A 24,956-nucleotide genomic window follows, 5' to 3' on the forward strand; every position below is an offset into this window, starting at 1 on the left:
CCTGTGTTAACATGGGGTCGAACTCAGGTTAGAGCTCCATTCAAAACGCTGTTACATGCTCTATTAGACCCAAATGCTCACTCTGCCTCGCCGTCTCTCTTCCTGCCTCCACCAATTCAATTCATTTCAGTTCCATTCAGTCCACCTCCATTCAATTCAGTCTGATTTGCTGGCATGAATGCTACATCACATTGTTCTGCCAGGGCGCCTGATTCCATTTAGGCTCCTTCATATCAGGATGTGTTTATTATTGCACAAATACATTTATTAAGATTCAGACTTATGTCTCTCTGGTAGTCTACAGTGATTCTGAAGGTCATTACATCTGTCCTCGTCTCTGTGTCTGTGCTCAGCACTTACTAAATGGCTCATCAGAGTTCACAGGTCAGGAACAAAAATTGGAGAGTATCTCATAATTATGACATCACATCACAAGAGGTGGGGAATGAAACATTTAGTGAGCTCCCTGGTAAGTTAACTAGAGAGATCACATCACCTGTACTGGCCTCCCTCCACTGGTTACCAGTGAAATACAGGATTGATTTGAAGATTCTTGTATTTGTTTTTAAAGCTCTGAATGCTTTTGGCACCAGCCTACGTTCATATTCTACATCCAGACCCCTCCGATCCTCTGATCAGTTACTTCTCTCTGTTCCATGTTCCCGGTCAAAATCAAAAGGTGACCGAGCTCTTTCTGTCTCTGCTCCCAGACTGTGGAAGAGTTTGTCCCTCCCCGTCAGATCTTCCTCATCTATCACCACTTTTAAATCCCAGCTAAAGACACCTCCTTTATAGAATCGCTTTTGACAACATTATCATTCATGTGGAGTCGTGTTTCTGTCCACCTGGTGAATGTAAGTCCAATATTCACTCTCTCTTAGCTCTGTTTTTACTCTCTACCAACTCCTGAGGTAAATATCTGGCTCTTTAGCTGCTAAATGCTCCACTATGTTCACCAGCTAGTCTACAGCTAACTGTGTCTGTTTGCTGTTTGGTGCTGAGCAGGTAGTTTACAGTAGCTTTTTACAGCTTTTTCTCTGAAAACAGCTGCCTGCTGCGGCAGAAAACGACACTATGAGAGCGCTGAGAGTGAACGAAAACAGTAAAGTTGCAGCCGGACAGCTAAACAATGAGATGAAACTCACTATAAAGCTCCGTAAAGCCGAGAGGAGCTGCAGAGTCACTGATAATTCTCTGTATGAGCCACGACCAACACATTACACACTGACAGATCTGACTGTGGAGTTATAGAAATATAAATTACAGCTGCTTTAAGTAAAAGTACAGAAGTATTAGTTGAAAAAAATGTATTCAAAGTATTAGACCGATCAAAAAAGGCTAAAATCCGTATATGTCACAGTGAAAACATCTGATGAGTGTTCTAAATTAATTCCAAAAATAATATACATGTTCTGTTTTACTACAGCTGTTAAATAAATGTAGTGCAGTTTAAAGTAGCATGACATGGAAATACTCAATATTGTACTTATGTACAGTACTGTATGTAGAGCTGCAACAATTAGTCTTTTAATGGATTAGTCGACTGACAGAAAATTAATCAGAAACTATTTTGATAATCAAATAATCATTTTAGTCATTTTTTTAAGGAAAAATGCCAAATATTTGCTGGTTTCAGCTTCTCAAATGTAACAATTTAATGTTATATTGAGTTTTCAGACGTCAGCTTTGACTCTCTGATATTATAACAGGCAAAACAATTAATCAAGAAAATAATGGTCAGATTAAATACTAATCAAAATCATTTTTAGTTGCAGTCCTTCTTGTATGAGAAGTCTTAAATGGAAGATGGTCATTGTTAAGCACTGATGTTGGTCTAAAATCTCTGCAAAGTAAGTAATCTTATTGTCCAGCCAGCAAAATCCAGATGAAAGAAGACCTGAGTTGATAAAAATGTTAATTGCTGGAGGTTGTATGCAGCCTAAAAAGGAAGCCTGCAGACATGACTCAGGGCTGAAGAAAGTATTCTGCCTTTTCTGGATGCTTTTGGGGTAAAAACATATTTTTATCTATATTATTAATACCAGTTAATATTAACTCCACACTCACACACACACACACACTTCTGAAACCTGCGTATAAATTAAAAACAAAATAAACATATTAGATAATAAATATGAAGTAAACAACAGCACTGCCACTTAATAAGCATAAATAAAGGAGAGAAAAACAAGCAGACGGCAGCACGTATGCAAGGGTCTGCAAAATATTAGCAGCAGAAAACAGTGAGTCGAAGAAAAAAAAAGATGAAGAGAGAACATAGAAATTCAATATCAAGAGCATGAAATATATGCAAATGAACGTAATCTTGTGAACAAATGTGAAGACGTAAGCAAAGCGGAACAGCTGGTAAATATGAGGAAATGAAGAAAGAAAGTTAAAAAAAAAAATGCCCAGACAGAGATGAAGAAATCCTGCGAGGGTTCAACGAAAACACAGTGTGACAGACAGAGACTCACAGAAACACGTCACGGGTTAGTCACTGACTGTGTGTGTGTGTGTGTGTGTGTGTGTGTGTGTGTCCTTCCACATAATGAGGACGTCTGTGACACAATAAGCAGAAAGTCTCTCAGTTCGAGCGCTGATGTCGACGCTATTTTCCACTCGGTATTTAAGAATTTGAACGTACTTTCACATTTTGTACTAACAGGAAGTGGGAGGCGTGGCCTGACAGATGTCAATCAAAGTGCAACTTTGGATCAAAACTGCTGAAAACCTCCAGAAACCAAACATCTATAAGTGTTTTTTCCTCTGAGCAGGTTCAATACTGGCTGTGATATATAAGACATCCTCCACATGCTCAGAGGAGTGTTGATGCCTCTGCAGTTAAGCTTAAGGCTGCGTATAGATTGAAATGTTTAGATACTAGTGCCGATATTTGTTGATATCTGTTATTTAACAAAAGAAGTCAAAGTTCTCAAATGTTAAATGTTGTCAAAACACAAAATACAGTCTGAAAGTGGCTTAATACCAGCTTTAATTTGTAAAGTATCTGCAAGTAAAGAAGACGATGAATCGCACGTTGATATTGAGGTTTAAGAAATGTCACCTTTAAGGTTACGGTTGTACAAATAAACACCCACCCAACCTGAATATCACTGACTTTTCCTCTAGTAACACCAGCAGGTTGACATTTGTGGTTTTTCAGTGAAATATCTCAACAACTATTGGATGGATTGCCATGAAACTTGGTTCATATATTCATGTTCCCCTCAGGATGAACTGTGATAACATATTAAAAACAAGCTCACTACAGTTTATAATGCATCTTTTGACAGCAGCCATGTTGGAAATCTGATCTAAGAACTGCAGACAGACAAGCAAAACTGCTGACCTGCAAGATTTCCGACTGATCATCCAGCATCCGGATTGATCGATCAGGTGATTAATAGAGCAGCATGTCAAACGATGACTGATTCTAAAACGGAGACCATTTCAGGGTTAAAATCAGACTTAATCTGTATAACGTCTGCCCGTCTTTACACTACTGAGCTGAGAGTTTGAACTCCTTTATTTATTTTTTCATTCATTCTTTTTTTTTATTCAACAAGGAAAATCTCGTTTTCAAGAGCCTCCTGGCAAAAGTAGGCAACAGCAACGAGTACAGACGTCAAACAAACAATGCAGTTATAAATCATGAATAAAATTTCTCATACAGTCATATAAAACATTATATTATAGAGCCAACTTAAATCCAAAACAATAACCGAAGGAGACCGACACCTCTAGATTGTAAAATATCCTGAAACATCATCAGCCAGAAGAGAGAACAGATAAATTGTCCAGCAATTATTTAAATACGCTAAAATAAACACATAAAAGCTTTTTTTACCTAATCCATTACAGACTTTAGAAACCACTAATAAATATGAGTCCATAATGTACAGCATTCAAGGAATGCATATACAAAACATCCCCACAGTCGTACAAAGCAGCTCCTATTCAGACTCATAATAAAAGCAGAGCTCAGTCACTCTGTGCCGACCTTGCAGAGTTTAGTGTTAAATAAAAGGCGTCACTGAGAAACTTCTGATTGTAAACAGCATCGGTACATTAGAAATCCTAACAGCATATTTCCTGACATTTAAACGCCTGCTGAACATGTTCTCTCTCTCTCTCTCTCTACAGTAGCAGCAGATGTTGTTGTTGTGTTGAAGATGCAGCAGCAGAGACGCAGCTGCAGGTTTTTTCCACGAAGCTTATTCCATTCATCTCGTCTCTGGGTGCAGAACTCGCCCCATGATGCTCAGCTGCTCTCCCACCATCCCCCTGCACAGATACACCCTGCTGCATGTACTGTACACTGTGTAAGAGCTGGAGAACGTTGTCATCGGGGTCCAGAAGCAACGCCGGTAAAGTCCTTCAGAGCTGGCAAACATCTGCAGAAACATCTCTTTCTCATACTGGGATAAGGGGCCGTATTTTAACAATCTAAGCACACGGTCTGAAGCGAATGGCGCAAATGCATTTAGAGTGTGTCCGAATCCACTTTTGCTAGTTTAACGGTGGGAAAATGGTTGCAGCACCAGGCGCAAAAGGGTTGTCCTTAGTCTCTTAATTAACCATGGGTGTGTTTTGAGTGTAGCATGCAATAAACCAATGAGAGTGTGATCTCTCATTCCCTTTAAAAGCCAGGTGCACCTTGGCGGATTGCTATTATTATGGCGCATTTGCCAAGTAGTAAGAAGGAGCGCTTCTCTGGAGAGGAAACGCACGATCCATTACGAGCTGCTCCTGAGTAACAGGTAAAGTCAGCTGCTGAAATTATGGAAACCTGATCACTGTAATCTCAAAAATACTAAAGAATGTTTGTTAAATATTGTTGACCAGGTTTTTGTTGGTCAATAGTGCAAATCGCTTTCCGATGATAGCAATGCGCTAACAGTGTGCCTGACCGCACCTCATTTTAAGACCAACACATCCATTGGTGCTCTGATGAGCAAGTGCATTTGCTATTTAAACAACGTGGGCGTCGGAAAATGACAACTGCGTCGGTCTCAAACTAGCAAAGACACTTGCGTCGCGCTTTGCGCCGCTTTGGGCCGCTTTGTGCCGGTGTAAGATGTAAGCTCAAGATCTCACTGATCAGACACAGCTTGCAGTCTTGTGATCAGACATCTGGGGTTAAAAATGTCAACTACAGTGTTCAAACATCACTGGGCACTTTGTAGACAATGTCAAATTTGGCAAGAAAAAGCAAAAACAGGCTTTTTTTACTTCGGGGTTGTTTTTCACTATGACACAAGATTTGGGCTGCAACTAAAAAAAAATCGATTTTCTGATCAATCCCAAGATCGATCTTTGCATTTTCACTTTTTTTAAAACAACTGTACACATGCACTAAATATTATTTGTCTGCTGTGTTAAGTTATTGTAAAAAGGTTCAGTTAGAGCTGCATGATGTGTAAAATCTTTACACAAAAAGCTTATTTTAAGTTAAAAAGTAGCGTAGCTGTTAGCTGCTATATTAGCAGTGAGTCACGACAGTCCTGTAAACCATAACGAGTTAATAGAGCTGCAACAATAAGTCGATTAATCAGTTAGTTGCCAATGATTAAATTAATCACCAAACATTTTGATAACTGATTAATTGTTTTGAGTCTTTTTTTTTTTCAAATTCTCTGATTCCAGCTCCTCAAATGTGAATATTTTCTGGTTTCTTTAGTCTCTATGACAGTAAACTGAATATCTTTGGGTTGTGGACAAAACAAGACATTTGAGGACGACATCTTGGACTTTGAAACACTGATTGACAATTTACACAATTTTCTGACATTTTATAGACCAAACAACTACTCAATTAATCGAGAAAATAATTGACAAATTAATTGATAATGAAAATAATTGTTAGCTGCAGCTCTGACGTGAATAGTTTGAGTGTATGGATCCGCTGCAGTTTACGGGACAGTCGTGACTCACGTAGCGGATGTAGAGATCACATCTATGAGAGCATCAGACTGAGAAAAAGACTCTGCACACTTATCTGAGATCTGTTTGTATTTATTAAAAAGATATTGTCTCTGTCTACGAGACATGGAGCCGCAGAGGTCAGCTGTCTGTCACTGAAGCTTTCATTAGCTACCTGCTGTCTGCAGTCTGTGCTGAAAGTAATAAAGTCGAAATAGCAGGTTTTTGAAAGTCCATGTGCAGCCATTTATTGTATTATCTGTTGTAAAATTTCAGGAAAATGGTGAAAAACGCTTGTTATAATTTGATGTTTTCAGTTGTCTTGTTTTATCTTATAGACAATCCAAAATCCAAAGATATTCAGTTTACTATCATGTATGAAAAAGAAAAGCATCAAATCGTCACATTTGAGAAATTGACACCAGAAAATTTGGAGTATTTTCCTTAAAAAAATTACTCATTATCAAAATAGTTCCATCAACTTTCTGTCCATCAACTAATCGATTAATCAATTAATCATTGCAGCTCTGCTGTATGGAACAGCATTTATGTTTTTTGAATATGTATAATGATGAAGCCCATGCAAGTGTTGCAGGTTTGCTCAACATTTTTGCACATGTGGGCCTAAAGATAGAGGTCTAGTAGATGGTCATGTTTTAGTCTTTTTGCAGCGGCCCAAAGAAAAAGTCCTCAGTCTGTAGTTTTATAAGCCGTAAATGTGTTGACAGTTCAGCCTGTAACGTTCATTTTATACTATTTTATATTCAAGTCAACAACAGTGAAGAAACTTAAAGAAGAAATTTAAGTTCTTGTGATGAACTCAGAATTGATTTATGCAACATTAGTATTTATCTGATGTAACTGAATCAAGAATTGAATTGCAATTAATCAATTCTGGACTTTGTGAATCAAAATCTAATCAAATGAGCAGATAAGTGCAGATATCCAGCCCTACAATTTTCATGCTATCATTTATTTTATTAATAAGTTAATTTTTTTTGTTAAAGCCATTCACAGTTTCTCAAATCCCAAGGTGGCAAACTTGTTTGTTTTCACCAACAGTCTGAAAAATGCAAATACGCTTTATTTAAAAATACAAAGAAAAGAAACAAATCTTTACATTTAAGAAGCTGGAATCAGCACATTGACGACTGAAGACACCTGTCACGCACCGCTAACTCTCACAGACGTGAAAAGAATAAGCAGAAGTTCTGCAGGTATCGTGAGGCTGGGAATAAGGATAATAGGAACCGCAGGAATCATTACAGTGAAACTAGTGCTGGCCAGAATATAATTTGGCACATAACCTCCTGTCACACAGCTGATTGTGGGTTTTACACCTGAGCCCATTTAGACCGGCTATCAGTCCTGAACCTCGTTGTCATTAAGACTAATTCTTGATAAAAGAGACTCTGAGCTGCTGCTGCTGCTGTCAGACGCAGCAGAGTCTGTGTTCTCAGAGAGATGTTTGTTTTTCTACCTCAGAGCGCATTGAAAAGATGCAGCCATGCTGCTCTGCTGCCACTGTAGAGCCTGTCTCACAGGAGGCAGAGCTCAGTCTGTTTTACATTTCACACAACAACAGACCGGGGAGACGACAAAAGACAGAGAGGAAGAGAGAGAGAGAGGGAGACTGTTGGTACAGCTGGTGCAGGAAAAGAGGCAACAGTACAGTTTTTACATGAAACTGTAATTCTTTATGTGTATTCTATCATTACATGTCTGAGACGTAAGAATTGTTTGCATAAAGACAGCAGTCCATGGCAGCTTTAGTCGACGAGTTACACTACCAATGAAAACACTTCAAACACTGTGTTGTCTGGTAAATATTTCCCTGTTTACATTTGTTCTGTCTTACTATCAGCTTGTCATATTCTGCATATAAAGCACTGACTTTTACTAACCTGTATGTAAGATGCTATACAAATAAAGTTTGACTGACTGATCGATTGATGCTTTCTGTATGATGTTTGAAAATATAGAGAATGGACTTTTTTAGAGCTGCATCGATTAATCAGTTATTCCATTAATTGAAAGTTAATTGACAATTACTTTGATAATAAATGAATCATTTTGATGAGTCAAATTGAAGGAATAGCCAAAACATTCACTTTGAAGTTGTCACAAGAAAGAAACCATCATGATACTTTTTAAGTGAGTGTTTATCCCTTCAGTTTATCTATAGGACTGTAGAGGGGCCGAGTACTCCATGCAATATGGACCCTTCAACTCTGTGGGGAGAAATCCAAAAAGCAAGTGCAAGACTGTCTGAGGGGCCACACACACACACACACACACACACACACACACAAATCAGCTGTTTATGTGACATTTCTGTAAAGTCATGGTTCATGAAGACCCCATAATGTTGTTATCCACCCCTGATCTGTCTGAATGGGGCGCCTTAATCATTTAACATGGGCCCGTAGACCAATCTACAACTGCATGGATACAGTAGATCTTTTTGTAGGTCAGGGCGCGATATTTGAGGTGCTAAAAGTGCTGCCTGTTGAAGAATGCTCTTTGTAACATTATGCATACCAAAACCTACATTGACTGATTTATTATTATTGGGGGGTTTTTTTTGTTTTTTTTGTGGTGTATCACTTTACTGTTTGCTCCTTTAAATATTTTTTAGTTTTAGGTCTTAACTAGGACAAGTGAGATTCCTTACATGAATATGAAAAACTATTTTGAATAGTTTATAGGGGCCCACTGCTTGCAAAAATCAGGGGATGCCCTATTTACTGCAGATATAATATTGTTAAACCTATTATTGTCATTTTTCAAGAAGGAGAAGCTTATGTGGGATACAAATGTCCATTCATATTAGATTGATGAGTATAGAAACTGGTCAATAGAGGGCGCTATTAAAGTTTGTGAACTGGAGGTTTGTGAACAGGTGAGGTCACAAATGACGATAAAGTCAATATGTGCATGATCTTGACAACTGCATATGTGTATGTAAAATGGAGCACCGCCAGACACTAAGTGGAGCAAGGGAAGCAGATATTTCCAGTTATTTCAAAAACATTCAAATGAACGATGAGAATAACAACATTGCGGAGGCTCACAAGACCACCGTAGGAGGTGGTGAGGAGGAACAGCCAGTTAGCAGCACTGGCGATGCTAAAGAAGACCGGTTCTAAAGAAGAGGGCCAACGGCAACACGCATCGCCTCCGCCACCTGCTAACATGGAGGATCAACTATAGCTTCCTGAAAGAGAGCAGGGCTCAGCTTAGTTAGAAGCTGTAACTGACCCAGCTTTGTGAGGTGTGGTGGAAATTACCTATAAGCACGTTAAACTAAGATGGTGAACATGGTAAACTTTATACCTGCATAACACGTAAGCATTGTCAGTGTGAGCCTGTTAGCATGCTGACGTTAGCATTCCAGCCCCACAGAGCTGCTAGCATGGCTGAGGAATAAAACACAAAAAGCATTTGACAAGTTTGAAGCAATGATGTAATTAAGAAATATAATGTACATCAGACAGAGATTTACCTAGTTATGGAGGTCAGGAGAGATTAACCACTCTCTCTTCTGACTCAAAATTTAGTCACTTCTTACAGTTGACAGCAGGGGTGTCATGATATACTGGTATTGATGATAACTGTGATATAAAAAATGAAATATTGATATCATGTTAATAATACACATATGATAATATTGTGTAAATAATCCAGCGCCTCTTAAAACCCCTAAATGTTCCGACGGCCCATCCACGGGCCGTCAAACAGAGAAGTACACAACTATGTTATGTAAGTTACACAAAAAGATTTTTGTGATTCCATTGATGGACAATGGACAGGTACAATCAACGCTTCTGTCAGACCACCAGCAAACAAACAATTACAAAATTCATGCTACTCACCTATGAAGCCTTATATTACTCCACTGACTGATACAACTCTGACAAAAATGGTCTTGTTACATTGGCAAAGGTCCAGTTGATCCAATCCAGTAAAATATTTAGTCAAAAATACATTATTACATCAATAAATATCATTGCATCATTACAAATTAGCCGGCAGGTGTCCTAATCTTCCAATGCATTCTCCATCATAACTCATGTTAGCATGTAGACATTAGCCACATCTTGGTATCAAAATGGTGGCTGCACTCTGACCTTTCCATTGACACCTCCCTTGACCCAATAGGAGCTTCCATGTCCTGTCCACAGCCTACAATAGCCAACGAGAGTCTGTGTTGAAATGAGGTGCCTGCCCCTCTTCTTTCATATAAAGACCGAGCCAGTAGGAACAGATTCTGCCGATGACTGGTGCTTCAAATAGCCAATGAAATTCTGAAAATTACCTTATGCTGCTTTATTGCTTTTTATAAGGCCACAACATGGAAATTATGTAAATATAAACAGTTTGCTGTGATTTACTTTTTATATGAACTGCTTTTCTACCATAGCACTTGTTTTGACTCTTTTATATGCACAAAGTTTAGTTTCAACAAGAGAACAAAGCACTATAATGTGTTTATGCTTCAGTTACTCTGACGCAGGGGTTATTGGGTGTCTCTAAATGGCCTTTTTTTTGGAAGACGCCCAGACATATCCTCAGAAAAATGTGTTAAATATTCATTTTCTGAGGTATTGTTATTAAATTTGAACTTGGACTTGGTAAGACTCCATGCTGCGGTAGCATTGTGTTTTCCAGCTAATAAATCACAGCTAAAGGTCATCTGCCGACATAAATAAAAACCTTACACTTCAGTGTGTTCAAACTTCTTTGAAACTTTGCACAGCTATGACTACCGACTTTCTCTGCACCTCCCTACACTCATATTTTATGTGTAATTCATGTGCCAGAAAAGAGGCAAAATGCACAGTTAACAAAGTTAAAGATAATTTGACTGAAACAATTTTTTTCCAATTTTCAATATAAATATCACGATAATATCGTTATTGTGAATTCTTTTGGCCATGATAATCATGTTGTGAAAATCTAATATTGTGACAGCTCCGGTGGTCATAATTTGACCCGTTCTTGGCAGAGCATATGAGAAAGTTTGGACAGATGGGTATCCTCAACAATTTGTGAAGAGTTTATAGAACTTATGGGAGAGAAAACTAAACCAGCAATTACAAAGGAATTACACAATACTAAGCATTTCTCTGTGATAGTTGACTCGACCCCAATTTATCCCATGTAAACCAGCTCACCTTTATATTCAGATTTGTGACCAAAACAGGCCATGTAGTGGAATGATTTCTAGGATTTGAGCCCATCACTAGTCACACAGGGGAAAGTTTAGCGGACTGTGTTGTCTCATTGGTGCACAATCTTGGACTAGATTTGGCAAACTACCGCAGTGAATTGTATGACAATGCAAGTAATATGTTTGGAAAATACAACAGATAGCAGGTGCATCTAAAGAAGAGGGATCCATTGATTCACTTAGTCCCTTGTGCTGCCTATTCTTTAAATCTGGTTGGAATAAACTGTATTGAAACCTTTAGCGGTGTAGTTGGCAAATATTTTGACTTGTTGCAGTCTCTATATATGTTCACCTCTGCCTCCACAGTATTTTGGGGGTTCCAATGTGTGCATCAATCTAACTCTTAAATCTCTCTCCACTACACGCTGGACCTGTTGTGCTGACTCCATGAAAGCACTGTGGCAAAATTACCAAAAGATACAAAAGAGGCTTAACAGAAAAAAGGGACAAACGCTCTGTAATGGTGTTCATGGCCAAGTTGTAAGATACTGTCAAGGTTTCAAGCAACTAGCACTATTTTGCAGTGAAGTGATATAGCCCTTGATACTGCAGTTAGGGCACTTGAATTGTTGCGTGATTTTGTGGCCGCATAGAGACCTTCTTGACAGTTTTGAGAGGGCCGCTCTGATTGTACCTGGCGTCAGCCAGACTCACAGACATGACAGCCATTGCAGAAAGAGATGCAAGACTTTTGCTGATGAAAGTTGAGAGCAGGATATTGTGCTTGATAGAGGACACAAATTTCAAATAGAGACCTTCAGTGTTGACATTGACATGCTTACTCAGAGCCTCTGACACTGTCTAGACGCCTGTGGGTACCTGTGCAGTTTGTTCAGTGTGCTTTTCTGTGCAAAATGTAAGTCCAATGCCTCAGTGATTGAGAAGGCTACAGTTCTGGCATCTGGATACCCATCTGACGTAGATGACAGAGGTGATGAAGTAATTCAGCTCAGATCATTTATTAAGTCTGAAGATGATACAAGCCCAAAAGGACTGCTCCGAATAATTCTAGATTATGGCCTGCAATCTATGTTTCCAAATGTTAATGTCGTAATGTGGCTATTTCTGACTCTGCCCATCAGTAATTGCGAAGGGGAGCAGTCATTCTCTCTCCTCTCCAGGATTATAAATGAATTGAGGACTAGGATGATGTAAAAACACCTCAAGGCACTTTCTCTCATAGCAATTGAGAGCAAAATGACCAATACATTGTACTTTGATGATATCGTAGATGATCTCGCACGAAGCTTTTATGCCTCCGCACCCAGGGGCCCATTGTCTCATAATCATGGATGTGCGGTAAAAACTTTTACTGGAGAAAAGGAGTGTATTTTTTCTCTGATTTCTATGGCTGCAACTATTTTTAGTTTATTCAAATTATCGATTTATATATCTATTGTTTTCTCAATTAACTGATTAAATGTTTGGTCTATAAAATGTTAGAAAATGGTGAAAAATGTCGATCACTGTTTCCCAAAGCCCAAGGTGATATCCTAAAATGTCTTCTTTTGTCCTGACCAGCAGCCCACAACCCAAAGATATTCAAGATTTACTGTCATAGAGTACTAAAGAAACTAGAAAATATTCACATTTGAGAAGGTGGAATCAGAGAATTTGGACTTTTTTTCTTAAAAAATGACTCAAAACAATTAATCGATTATCAATTAGACATCTAATCAATCAATTGAGGTTTTCATCCCTCCAGAACAGTTCATAGACTTGTAGACTGATGAACACCATTCTTCAAAAAGATATTCCCTCATGTGGTGTTTTGATGATGGTGGTGGAGAGCGTTGTCTAACACGTCAGCCCAAAATCTCCCATAGGTGTTCAACTGGGTTGAGATCTGGTGACTGTGAAGGTCATAACATATGATTCACATCATTTTCAGACCCATCAAACCATTCAGTGACCCCTCGCGTCCTGTGAATTGTGACATTGTCATCCTGGAGGAGACCACTCCCATCAGGATAGAAATGTTTCATCATAGGATAAAGGTGATCACTCACAACTACTTTGAATTGATTTGCAGTGACCCTACCCTCTAAGGGGACAAGTGGACCCAAACCATGCCAGCAAAATTCCCCCCAAAGCATAACAGAGCCCCCAGCCCCCCTCACTGTAGGGGTCAGGCATTCAGACCTGGACCGGTTTTTCCTTTAATTTGTCACCTGTCTGTGTCTTCTTTCTTCTTACTGACAAGACCACCAATACAAGCCCAGAGCTTACTTCATAAATTATGATCTCAATTTAAATCACAACTAGAGGGTGTGTTTCATGTCTATATGAAAGTGAAAAAGAGAGAGACGTGTTGTGAGATACATTAGAGGCTAAATGAAGAAGACAGACAGGAAGAGAAATGGGTTGTGAGACCATCAGAGAGAGAAATGAAGACAGGTAGCTTCACAGGAGAGGACAGACAGAGAGAATGAAAAGGGCAAACAAGAGAAAGACAGAGAGATTGATAGAAGGAGACAGACACACAGAGAGGAGGGTTTGTCAGTAGTATCCAGAGGGCAGGTGGGATCAACTGAGGTGCAGCAGCTCCGTCATTCAGACTCTGTTCACGTCTGGTTTAGAAACATAACCTGCAGCACCAAGCTGAAGCAGGACACACCAACTGGTTTACTACAACTAGATTATTTTCACCATTTTGGTCATTAACTGTATCAATAATGTATTATTCAGCTGTCTCTTGACTCATCTGATTTCATTTTAAGTTGCCTTCTAGAGTTGCAAAGATTAGTCAATCGTCAATCAATAAATCATTTTGACTAATATCTTAAGAAAAAATGACCAAATTCTCTGATTCCAGCTTCTCAAACATGAACATTTTCCGTTTTTTTTAGTCCTCTATGGCAGTTAACTGAGTATCTTTGGGTTGTGGACTGTTTGTCGGGACAAAAGACATTTGAGGACATCACCTTGGGCTTTGGGAAACAGTGATCAACATTTTTTATAATTTTCTGACATTATATGGACCAAAAGATTAATAAATAAATTTGAGAAAACAAACAATAGTTGCAGCCCTAGTGCTTTCACATCTAAACTATTTAGTCTGTTCAAACAAACTCCTTGATTCAGTTTCAAAATGCATCACTAAAATCCAGGTGAGAACGTTCTCTCCTCTAATTGGTCAGATGCGTCTGGGGGGAGAGCAAGACTATACACACAGGAATAAGTTACAGAAGCCATTTAGCTCAAACTTGAAGCCTTGTTGTCGGTCAGATGGAGGTCGGATCACATTCCCACCACAAACGAACCAAGACCATTTCTTCTGTAGGGTCTGTGTGCGGTTGTTTTGGTCTAAGTAAGATTGCTGTGTTTTGACTTTGTATTGACATTCTTTTATTTATAATATAGTACAAAGTTTAATTTATAATATAGCACAAAGTCAAGAGGTTGTGATATGTAGCGCAACAAGCTAGCAAAGATGTAAATAAAACTGCATTCCCTCACATACTCAGCTTTACAAAGAGCTACTCTCTGGAGACTGAAAATGTGGTCACTGTTATTGGTCTATGGAGCCTTTCTAAACATTTCTAAACAATTTAACGTGACCATACCCTTCATGATGAAGAAACATGTTACCCAGTGCAGTGGTGTGGCTCATTGATGTGTTTTTAATAGTTTTTGGACAACAACGGAGGTCTACAGCACAGAGGAATAAGATACATCAGGCTCTGGATTTACACACAATAGTTGTAAGTAGATCAATTCAAAAATACAGAAAATCGGCAGACATATCCTTTTAAGGGAGCAATCTGAAAAAGCCATATGTATGCAGGATCATTTGGTAACCATGGTAACGTGTGTCAACATGTGAGTCCAGGGATTTTCCCTGTTGCTTCAGAGAGTATAGAGGAGTTAAACCAGAGGTTGATTTTGGGATTTTGGGATTTGGCACTACTGTTGAGTACTAAAACTGAATCTGAGAGAGCATTGTTAAGAAATTTAAAATCTTAAAACGACACTAAAATCTGCGTCATATGCAGCAAAATCAATTTAAGTATCAACACAGTGTCAGTGTCTGGTAGCACACTCCCTCCTTTAAATAGCTTACATCAGGTTAAGACAACTGCTCATGTCCGCATTTGAAGTGAGGTTCAATTTATCAGCAGATTTAAATTCAAGTTTTAAAAGGAAAGCTAGTAAATTCAGAACAAAATAAGGTCAGAACATTGTTCTGTAAATCTACTGTACTGCACTAAACGTTCCCCGGAGCCTGAGTCCATTTAGTGCCGAGCTCCCTCTGGTCTATGTCCACTTACTGCTGCAGTTTGCTCTTTTAAAGCCTGCTTCCATTTACTTCTATGTTCTCTAAATCCCAAGTCTGCTGAAAGAAGTCTGGATGATGGAGGAATGATGCACCGACCCGTGACGGTGACTACAGTGGACAGCAGGTTACACCATCACAAACCTACAGGACACTCAGACAGACAGCACAGAGAACCTGAAGCTACACTGACAACATAAAGAATGTAAATCTGACATTAAATAAACTCCAAAACTGAATTCACATGTTACATTCGTAGTAGGGTTGAATGCCGGATATTGAGATCAGGGGATTTCATGATATTTGTCGCCTAAATCAGCTCCTCTTTCCGAGGAAAAATCCCTGAAGGGACCTGGGACACTTGATGATGGCTGGCAGTGAAACTGGCAATGACCTCACCACACAGCATCACATTGTTTACAGACACCTGTAGCACACATCAAACATACCATACACTGAGAAGTAGCAGTCAAGTTAGCCAACTGAAATCACATTTAGTTATGTCAAAAAGTTCTTTAACTTCATTTTAATGTTTTTTATTATTTAAAGGAGGAAAAAAGGTCTTATATCAGAAAAGCTCTTTTTTGTCTCAGTAGGCTACTGGTGTTACATCATATAAAGCGATCAAACTGCTGTAGCTACAAGTCATTGACACACAGTGTGTTGTTAGCAGTGATATTGAAGAGTAAGAACCAAACCAGCATTTAATGGGTCTAAAGTGACATTTGCAACTTTGTTAAAATGCTGTTTAATGTGCTGCAGCTGAGCAGCTAATTGCTGTCTAACTGCTAACTGACGTCAGCGATGCACTTTTACTCGGTGACTTTTTGTTTGGTGGCTCGTTCAACAAGCGAATCTGCAGGACAAGATGTGTGTTCATGTTTGTGAGATACATAAGAAGGAGACTTTCACAGGAAAGCTAATGTGGGTTGTTGTTCAGAGTCTGTGGCTCTTGTTTTGTGTAGCAGGATGCAATCAGGCTCAGTGTGACTGTCTGCTCTGCTGATGATAGAACAACATGTTATTGTTTTTGCAAGATTTGATTTGCTGTATCAAAATAATGTAAAACTAGAGGGCACATCATGAAAACAAAGAACCTAAAATATTAATATCTAAATATCTCCCTTTCTGATTTTTTCTCAAAGGAACTCAGGACACATGACTTACAGAGCAGATATGTTGCTGCAGCAGACAAAAAAACAAGACATTTAACTTCAGTTGGCTTTTTAGGTGTCGCTGGTGTGTGAGATTTCACACAGAAAACAGGTGCAGGACGCAATACAATGCCTTAGAAAACAGAAAAGGGCCAATGTCACACCTCTTTCAATCAGTCGCTGTTGTCGCTGGGCCAGACAAGGCTAAAGTTAGCTCACTTTAGACAAGTTAACATCACTGTAGCTCAGTTAAACATCAACATTTCAAGGAGCAGCAGCCAGAAACTTCACAAACATGAGGTCAGACAGCGTCCTGCATGAGCTGCAGCTCTGTCTGATTACATGTAGAGAGTCAGATAACAAGACTTACAGGCGTAGGTCATGGCGAAGCTGCTCCCCGTGTCCACCATGTCCACTTGTGGCACCAGTTTGGGGATGTCCTGGTGTTGTGCCAGGGCAAAACGAAACACTTCGTACTCATGGGAGCCGGTGGGGAAAAGGCCTCCTGTTTGACAAACACACAGAGACACAGTGGAAATTATTTCCTGTCCTAAAGCAGATACAGAAAGAACCAGAAAGAACCAGAGAGGACGAAATAACCACTCACGTTAACTGAAAATTCACTTTTTTGTCAAAAAAGGAGGTAAAGGCCTCCAGCAGCAACACATACATGACATTAACATAAAATATTGAGTTAAAAATCCTGTTGGGATGAAAATTTGCAGACAGTTTGTTAGGAAAAAAGGCAGCAGTCCATAGTTTAAAAAACAGCAAAACCAATCACTTCATGTGTTGGTCTTTTAGCATACAGCCCTCAGTGAGCACTCTCTTTATAAAGGACACATCATGTGATCACCAGTCAACAGAAAACAGTTACACCTGCACAACTCTACTTCCACCACTATTTTTCATATTAACCACCCTGATGTCAATCTGTCAGTCAGGTTTAATCATTTTTAACAAGGTAGTTTTTAGCGGAAAAACCAGATCTGACACAAATTATTAGTCAAAGCAGTAGAGTATTTTTGTATTTCTTAAAAATGTCTGAAGGGGAACTTCAAACCTGCATGAACTGACACATCATCAGCTTTTAAGTTGATATGTTGAACTTGTTAGCAAACAGTTGGTTATTTCTACATCCAGCAGTTACGGAGCAACATTATTATTAATAGCCACTAAATGCTCCACTATGTTCACCAGCTAGTCTACAGCTAACTGTGTCTGTTTGCCGTTTGGTGCTGAGAAAGTAGTGTACAGTGGCTTTTTATAGCTTTTTCTCTGAAAACAGCTGCCTGCTGCAGCCCTAAACAATGCTATGAGAGCGCTGAGAGTGAACCAAAACAGTAAAATAGCTGAACAATGAGCTGAAACTCACTACGAAGCTCTGTGAAGCCGAGATGAGCGGCAGAGTCACTGATAATTCTCTGTATGTTCATCACTACGAGCCACGACCAACACATTACACACTGACAGCTCAGACTGGTATTAAAAAAATATACATTATATACACTTTAAATAATACATTCTCTGTTTTGGGTCCTTGTTTTTGTTGGTTCAATGCCGCATTTCTTGGCGCATTACCACCACCTGCTGTGGGTCAGTGGAATAGTGTGAAACAAAAGCTACTCACTTTGCTCTAAAACTCCATAAAGTACCTTTAAGAATGAAGTCAAGAAGCTTCAACTTGTGCTGCAAAGTTGCATCTGTTGGCACAATAGATGGTAGATGACACCATGGGCAGTTTCCCGTTGTCAAAAAAACCAGACTGTCTGGTTTTTGCAGTAATTGCTGTTAAAAGCCTCTTATCACATCTCTTATCTTGCCTATTTTCCTGGCACTCACACCCTCTCAACATCATGTTTTTGAGGTCACAGAGAAATTATCTGAACACTTAAACTGTGACTGTGATTGACCCTCTTGTCTTCTCTGTGGTTAAGAGGGAAGAGATGTTTTTTTTATACCTCTGCACTGACTATAGAGAGATTCTCTCTGCTGAATTCAAATTTTAAATGAACTTTCACCGTCCTTTGGTTCTTTCACAAAGAGTTTAACATCATTCTGTTTTCTGCTCTGTCACCTCTGGTTGAGAAAACAGTCCAATAAACTGAAATTGTCCCAGATTTTCTCTTAAAAATCGTTAAACTTTATTACAAAACACCACCATCTAGTGCATCATTTTACTCACATCTCCCCAAAATTCAGCCTGACATATTAAGATCTTTACAGGTATTTAAAATAAAGTTCTGTGGGACTGGACAAAGTTTGACCAAACAAAGGAAACCTGCTTAAATGGAGAATAGCAAACATTTGCAGGTGTGACGTCTAATCTCTATTAGGGTTGCATCTGTCAATTATTTTCTTGACTAATCAGTTATTCGTTTGGTCTGATATGATATGAAATTACTTTGTTCAAATCCTTAAAATGACAAAAATCCTGAATCTATTAGAGCTGCAACACTTAGTTGATTAATCAATTAGTCAACTGATAGAAAGTTAATTGGCAACTGATGATCAAATAATTGTTTTAATCATTTTTCCAAAAACATTTGACGGTTCCAGCTTCTTAAATGCAACGATCATATGATAATTGACCAATCGTTGCAGCTCTAGACACAAGATGTCTCCTCCTTCACTGTAAAGTCCATTTTCAGTATTTGTGCACTGGAGGCTTCAAGTTTCCAAATCACATTTGTGTAAATTAAATACTGGACCACGACTGGCTCCAAGCTAGTTGTGATGTTGTAAAACCTGCAGGTATCCAGGTGTTAAACGCAGGTTTCAGGTGAACTCAGAGAAACGTTCCTCCTTCAGCAGAGTAATATAAAAACAAACTCTGCACAGAGAAGAGAACAGCATCCAACATCACTTTGTGCAAAAATGCATTTAAAAGTCTCTGTGAAGCTTATATGAGGCTTCAGCAGTGTGAGTTAGTCATATCAAGTGGATATCTGACACATTTACAGTCTTTTTACACTTGAACAATTGTGAACCCGTTGTTTTAGAGATAAATAACAACACAGGCTCAAGAAAATGACTGTAAAATGAAAAAAGATAAAAAGAAACTCCTTGAGTTTACTAGACTGTTAATTTAAAATATATAATTTATAAACACTTGTTTACAGTGGAAGAAGTATTCAGATCTTAAATAAATAAGAATAGCCTAATAATACACTTAAATAAAAGCAGCAACACAATTCTTAAATTCTGCATTGAGAATGTTTTCAAAGTAAAAGTACATGTTTGTTTTTAGCTAAATGTGCTCAGAGAATTAAAAGTTAAAATGTTCATAATGCAGAAATTCTCCATGTTGATGTTATACAGGATTATTATTAAGGCTTCATTATTGTGTTTAAACCATTTCAGTTTTGTAATTGATTAATTATTGTAGCACTTTTGCAGCAAACGTACCCAGCATGTCTTAAACTGGGGTCGATGCAATTTCATGGTCAGCCACTATAAACCCTTAAACCAGCTGGACGCTCTTATTACTGCTGCAATTGGTTGAGTGCTAATTTAACCATTTTAAATGTTGGGTAGATGATCTTACAGCAATGCATCATATCATATAAGATATATTTTCTATATAAAATCTTAATCTGTAAAGCTGTCAAATAAATACTAGAGTAAAAAATTATATTTCCTTTTGAAATGTAGTGGAGTAGAAGCATTAAATGGAAATACTCAAGTAAAGTACAAAGTAAAGTACAGTACTGAGCTTGTGTAGTTATATTCCACCACTAACTGTTTAAACCTGCATTAAAGTCATCAGGAATAAAACACAAATGTCACAGAAGCTCAGATTAGTCAAAGAAGTGGTGGAGCAGATTTATTTTCAAGGCAAAATACAATTTATATGTATAAAATAGGAATGTTATAGGAATATTATTTAAATAGTATATGATTTATTCATCATAAGGCTGGAAGCAGTCCATCTGCTCTGACAGAAGGACTCACTGATTCAATAAACATTCAGAGAAACCCAATGTTAGTGATTTTGAATGCTGAGCTCTGCAGCCTGGTTGGTATGCAGGGTCAGGCTGCAGACTGAGTGATTTTATTCCGATGAAATGCAGGTTATGTCGGATCGCAATCTTTGGCACAGTGCGCACTCCCGTTTTTCTGTGTGCGCAAAACACGCATGTTTTTGGTTCAGGCGTGATTTCTCTAATTCTATGTATCCTCCCAAAATACAGTTAAAAGCCTCCCTATGCAGAAACAAAAGGAAGTGACAAAAATGAGAGAAAATTAGTTCAACTTGATGTCACATCAGCACCAAACCTGAGAGGAAACTGCAACGGAAGTCTGGATGAGTCACATTATAACTTCATTTTGGGAGAGTATATAGACTAACAGCTGCCTGATCCACGCTGAATGTGACCAAACCAGACAATGTTCAAACGGGAATAAAATAAAAAACGGACGATTCAACCGGTGCAGTTGTGATTATTGATGGAGTGCAATAATAACAGTCATGGACGGTAAATGCTGCAAGAAAAGATTGAGTGTGTTGAAAGAGTAGAGGCCAATATAGAAATATAGGATAAAGAATGGATGCAGGCTGCACTCTACACAGTCCCTGATAGCTTGAGAGTCCCGGAGAAAATGAAAGGAACCATTAAACACACTAAAAGTCAAGATTATTACAGGGAATTACTACCAAGGGCACTACGGAGTACCTTTACGACAAAACTGTGTGAAGAAAGCCGACGTTTTGGAAGCAAATAACGGAAGAAGTACCAACAAACACAATTTAACTCAATATGGGGTATTATTTGAATTTTATATCTACCAATCTGTACCAATAAACACGCTATGAGTCAATAAATATATAAGACACCTCAAACATGAATATTGAAGGAATCAACACCATGGACAGAGTCAGACTCTGTCCATGGTGCTGATTCCTTCAATATTATTCTAAATGAAGACTCAGTCGAAGTGAAAAAACACAATATCACAGCAGTTTGTTTTAATCACCTGAACACAACTATACGTCATCATAGGATTAAATGGGTTACTGTACGTTGCAGGAATACTAACAAAAAAATACTGTAAGTCACGACATGAATACATGAATACTAACATACTGTAAGTCACAGAGGGAGGGAATCCCGGCCACAGGCATTATTACAGGAGTGCTGAGAGGAGCTATAGTCTGTAAATACAATATAAGTCGCAACAGAGATATTCTACCAATATTACAGGATTGTTACAAGATCCAGTCTTGGGAGAGTTACACAGAATCACTTTTATGGGCAGCAGTGTTTGAGAATTAGGCTCCCAAAAATCATTTTAAGTCAAAATATATAAAGAGCTGGGGGAGCCTTAACACAGTGCGTAATTGTATGAATGCATAATGAGTGTAATATAAATCAAAATAAGCGTTTACAGTTAAAATCTTGGGTGCCGACATGATTTAAGATATAAATACTGAGATCCAGCCGGGTCTTCCAGCTGGCCCCTCTCCCCGCCGCGGCGCCCCTGGGTGCGGGCAGCTCACTCACCTATGTTGATGTTACTTGGGAAACTTGTGCCGCTGCAGAGCCCGAGCAGCAGGAGGAGGAGGAGGACGGAGGGAAGCGGGGAGCTCTGCAGCCGCATGTTTCCTCCAGCAGCAGCAGCAGCAGCACCGACAGGAGACGCGGAACAACCGGCGTAATCCCATCCACACCGGGGCCGGCACAGATCCACCGCAGCCCGGCTACAGACTCAGACATCCACCGGCAGTCTGCGGCAGTCCTGCTCTCCTCTCTCTGTACCTCTGCTCTCTCTCTCTGACTCTTTCCTTCTCACCAAACATCCATACAGTAGTTGCAGCGCAGAGCTCAGCTGCCGCGTCGACAGTGTTTGTACCCCCCCCAACCCACCCACCACACACACACACACACACACACACACACAAACACACGACCCTCCCCACCCCCCCTCTCCCTCTACCTCCATCTCTCTCTCTCTCAAATCAAATAATCTTTATTGGCAGATAACACCACTTTAATTCACGTTGTATTACCATATTAGTGTTATATTAGGTAACAATTTATTTTACAGGTCCTTTAATTTTACACTAATTTCCTGGAAAAGTCCCGGAGTAATTTGCAGGCATTAAACTGTTAACTATTAGGACATTTCACAGAGCAGGTGGTGCAATTTGGTACAAATTATAAGAAAAAAACAAAAAAAAATGTTAAGTTGGTAAGTATCTACTCAATATACAATACCAGTCAAAAGTTTGGTCCAAAATATTAACTGTTAAATACCTGCAAATTACTTTTAATTAATGTCCAGGGAATTAAATGACCTGTAAAATAAAGTATCACCTAATATTGTTATTATTGTGCTTCTTATTATCATATATCATCGTATTCTCTTCAGTTCCTATAATATAGTGTATAGTGTGTACTTAGTGTTGTATCATTGCCGTACATACATTCACCAAGCACTTTATTAGGAACACCTGTGCAATCTAATGTAATCCAATACAACAGCTCTGCCATAAATTCTACTTTTATGAAACTTATACAGTTTCAATTTTTGTTGACATTGTCAGAAAGGTGATAATTCTACTTTATGTTTATCATTGAGCTCGTAGCAGGTGGTGCTGGTGTACTGGAGTGTATTATATTGAATGGTGTTTATACATGTATGTTAATGGGGCGGACAAAATATTAGAAGCACTTTTCGATTTACTGCACTGCAGTACACCACCACCACCCACCACACTCAGTTCAGTTCAGATCTTTATTGTCCCACAAGAGGAAGCAAGGCAGAATAAAAACACAAAAAACATGAAACATAAACAGAATAAAAGCACAATAAGAGAGTCGAAGACATTAAAAATGCTGCTACTATACACACAATTCAGAATAAAATATGGGAACCATGCTGCTTTACTTAGTAGTTGTGTATACAGTGAGAATAATCATTCATGTTTTCCTCTGCCTTTTCTCAGCTAACAACTCTGTTTTTGTAATTTCAGTCCAAATGATATTTTTTGGGATAACCCAAGTGGGTGTAATTGTTAGATTATGAGTTCCCCAAATTCTGATGGTGGAAATGTGTCCCAGGAAGGCATTTCAGATGGTGTTCAACCCTCAGACAAGCACTTCAGATGAAGCATAATGATGCCTCTAAGGTGTTGAGGTGGAGGTGGAGTCTTGTGAGCAAACTAATAGCTCTGTTAAAGACTGTAAGGCCCAAAACGTGCTCCATGCAAGTATGCTAATGCAAATGGCCCTGGTGATCATACTCATTGTACACCGGTGGAGGTGATCAATGTCAGTCATCAAATCTAATTAAAGCTATAAAGAGCGTTTCCATGACCACAGTGGTAAACAAACATGGAATCTGTGGAGGAATCTATCCTGCTGTACTTACTGCACAGAAAAATAGAAAAACAAAACACAGAGAGTCAAAGTGGACAAAGTTCTGCTGAATCTTTGTTGAACTGCTCAGCAATATGAAACAAAAGAAGTTAGCTTTCTCTTTCCTCTGTTTCATTCTATAGTGACCCTAGCTGCAATGATTAGACTGAAGTTCACATTGTCTTAAGAATTTTTGAATTTTTTGTCATCCAGAACATGACATGATTTAGCGTAGATCAAGCATGCACATTTGTGTACTTGCGTGGAGCATGTTTCAGACATTAGAGTGTTAAGGGGCCAGTATGTTTCAATGGAAACACTTATCAGATGGTCGAATAATTTTTGGAAACCCGACCCCCACACACCTCTTTGACATCGGGATTGGGACAGCTGTGTGCAGGATGAACTTCTTTGCACAACATTCTTTGCCTCCACTTTTCATGTGAACAACAGAGTGCAACACTAAGAATGCCTTGTCTGAAAATGTCTAACATTTTCCCCACATTAAAAAGATTTCAACACCTTCCAGTGTGGCTGATCCAAACAAATATTTGCCTTCTGACATGAACAGACAATGTCATACAAACTTGCTCTTTACAAGCATAACCCGTCTGTACTCGTACAATTGGCGTTACCTTCACTTCAGTGGTCAAACTTCTGAAATAAAGGACAGAAGTCTCTGTGACCTGTGAACAATGTCTGGACAAAGTTGACTCCAAACCTTCAGTCCTGATTCAACTTTCTCCACATATTGAACTAGGAAGTAGCTCAGCAATGGACTGAAAAATTAAATTGTACATTTCGGGAAATATTTTTGACGTTCACCCCTTTATATGTCTTCAGATAACTAGGTTACACTGGACATGTTCTGACTTCATGTGTGATGCACTCTGGGCTCTGTTCCTGCTACCACTGCATGTCAGTGAAGCAGTGAAGCTTGTTAATAAAATATTATCATTACTGGTATGAAATATCACCAAATCTATAAGCGTAAGATCTAGATTCTA

General features: G+C 38.8%; 1 protein-coding gene across 3 annotated transcripts in view; it reads right to left on the reverse strand.

The window, feature by feature from the left end:
* Positions 1 to 22,367, reverse strand: part of gria1b (glutamate receptor, ionotropic, AMPA 1b) — a 102,956-nt gene extending 80,589 nt beyond the window's left edge. For 2 of the 3 annotated variants that reach the window (XM_044370487.1, XM_044370489.1), the window contains exons 1-2: positions 22,093 to 22,367; positions 16,959 to 17,093 (exon numbers count right to left, since the gene is read on the reverse strand). In XM_044370487.1, coding sequence (XP_044226422.1) covers positions 16,959 to 17,093; positions 22,093 to 22,189 — 232 coding nt within the window. In that variant the 5' untranslated portion in view covers positions 22,190 to 22,367. Of the gene's footprint in view, positions 1 to 9,800; positions 10,043 to 16,958; positions 17,094 to 22,092 lie in introns of those variants that run through there. The other variant, XM_044370488.1, reaches the window with a different exon arrangement.
* Positions 22,368 to 24,956: the final 2,589 nt, after the last annotated feature.

The sequence above is a fragment of the Thunnus albacares genome, chromosome 13 (assembly GCF_914725855.1).
Source record: "Thunnus albacares chromosome 13, fThuAlb1.1, whole genome shotgun sequence".
Taxonomy (NCBI): domain Eukaryota; kingdom Metazoa; phylum Chordata; class Actinopteri; order Scombriformes; family Scombridae; genus Thunnus; species Thunnus albacares.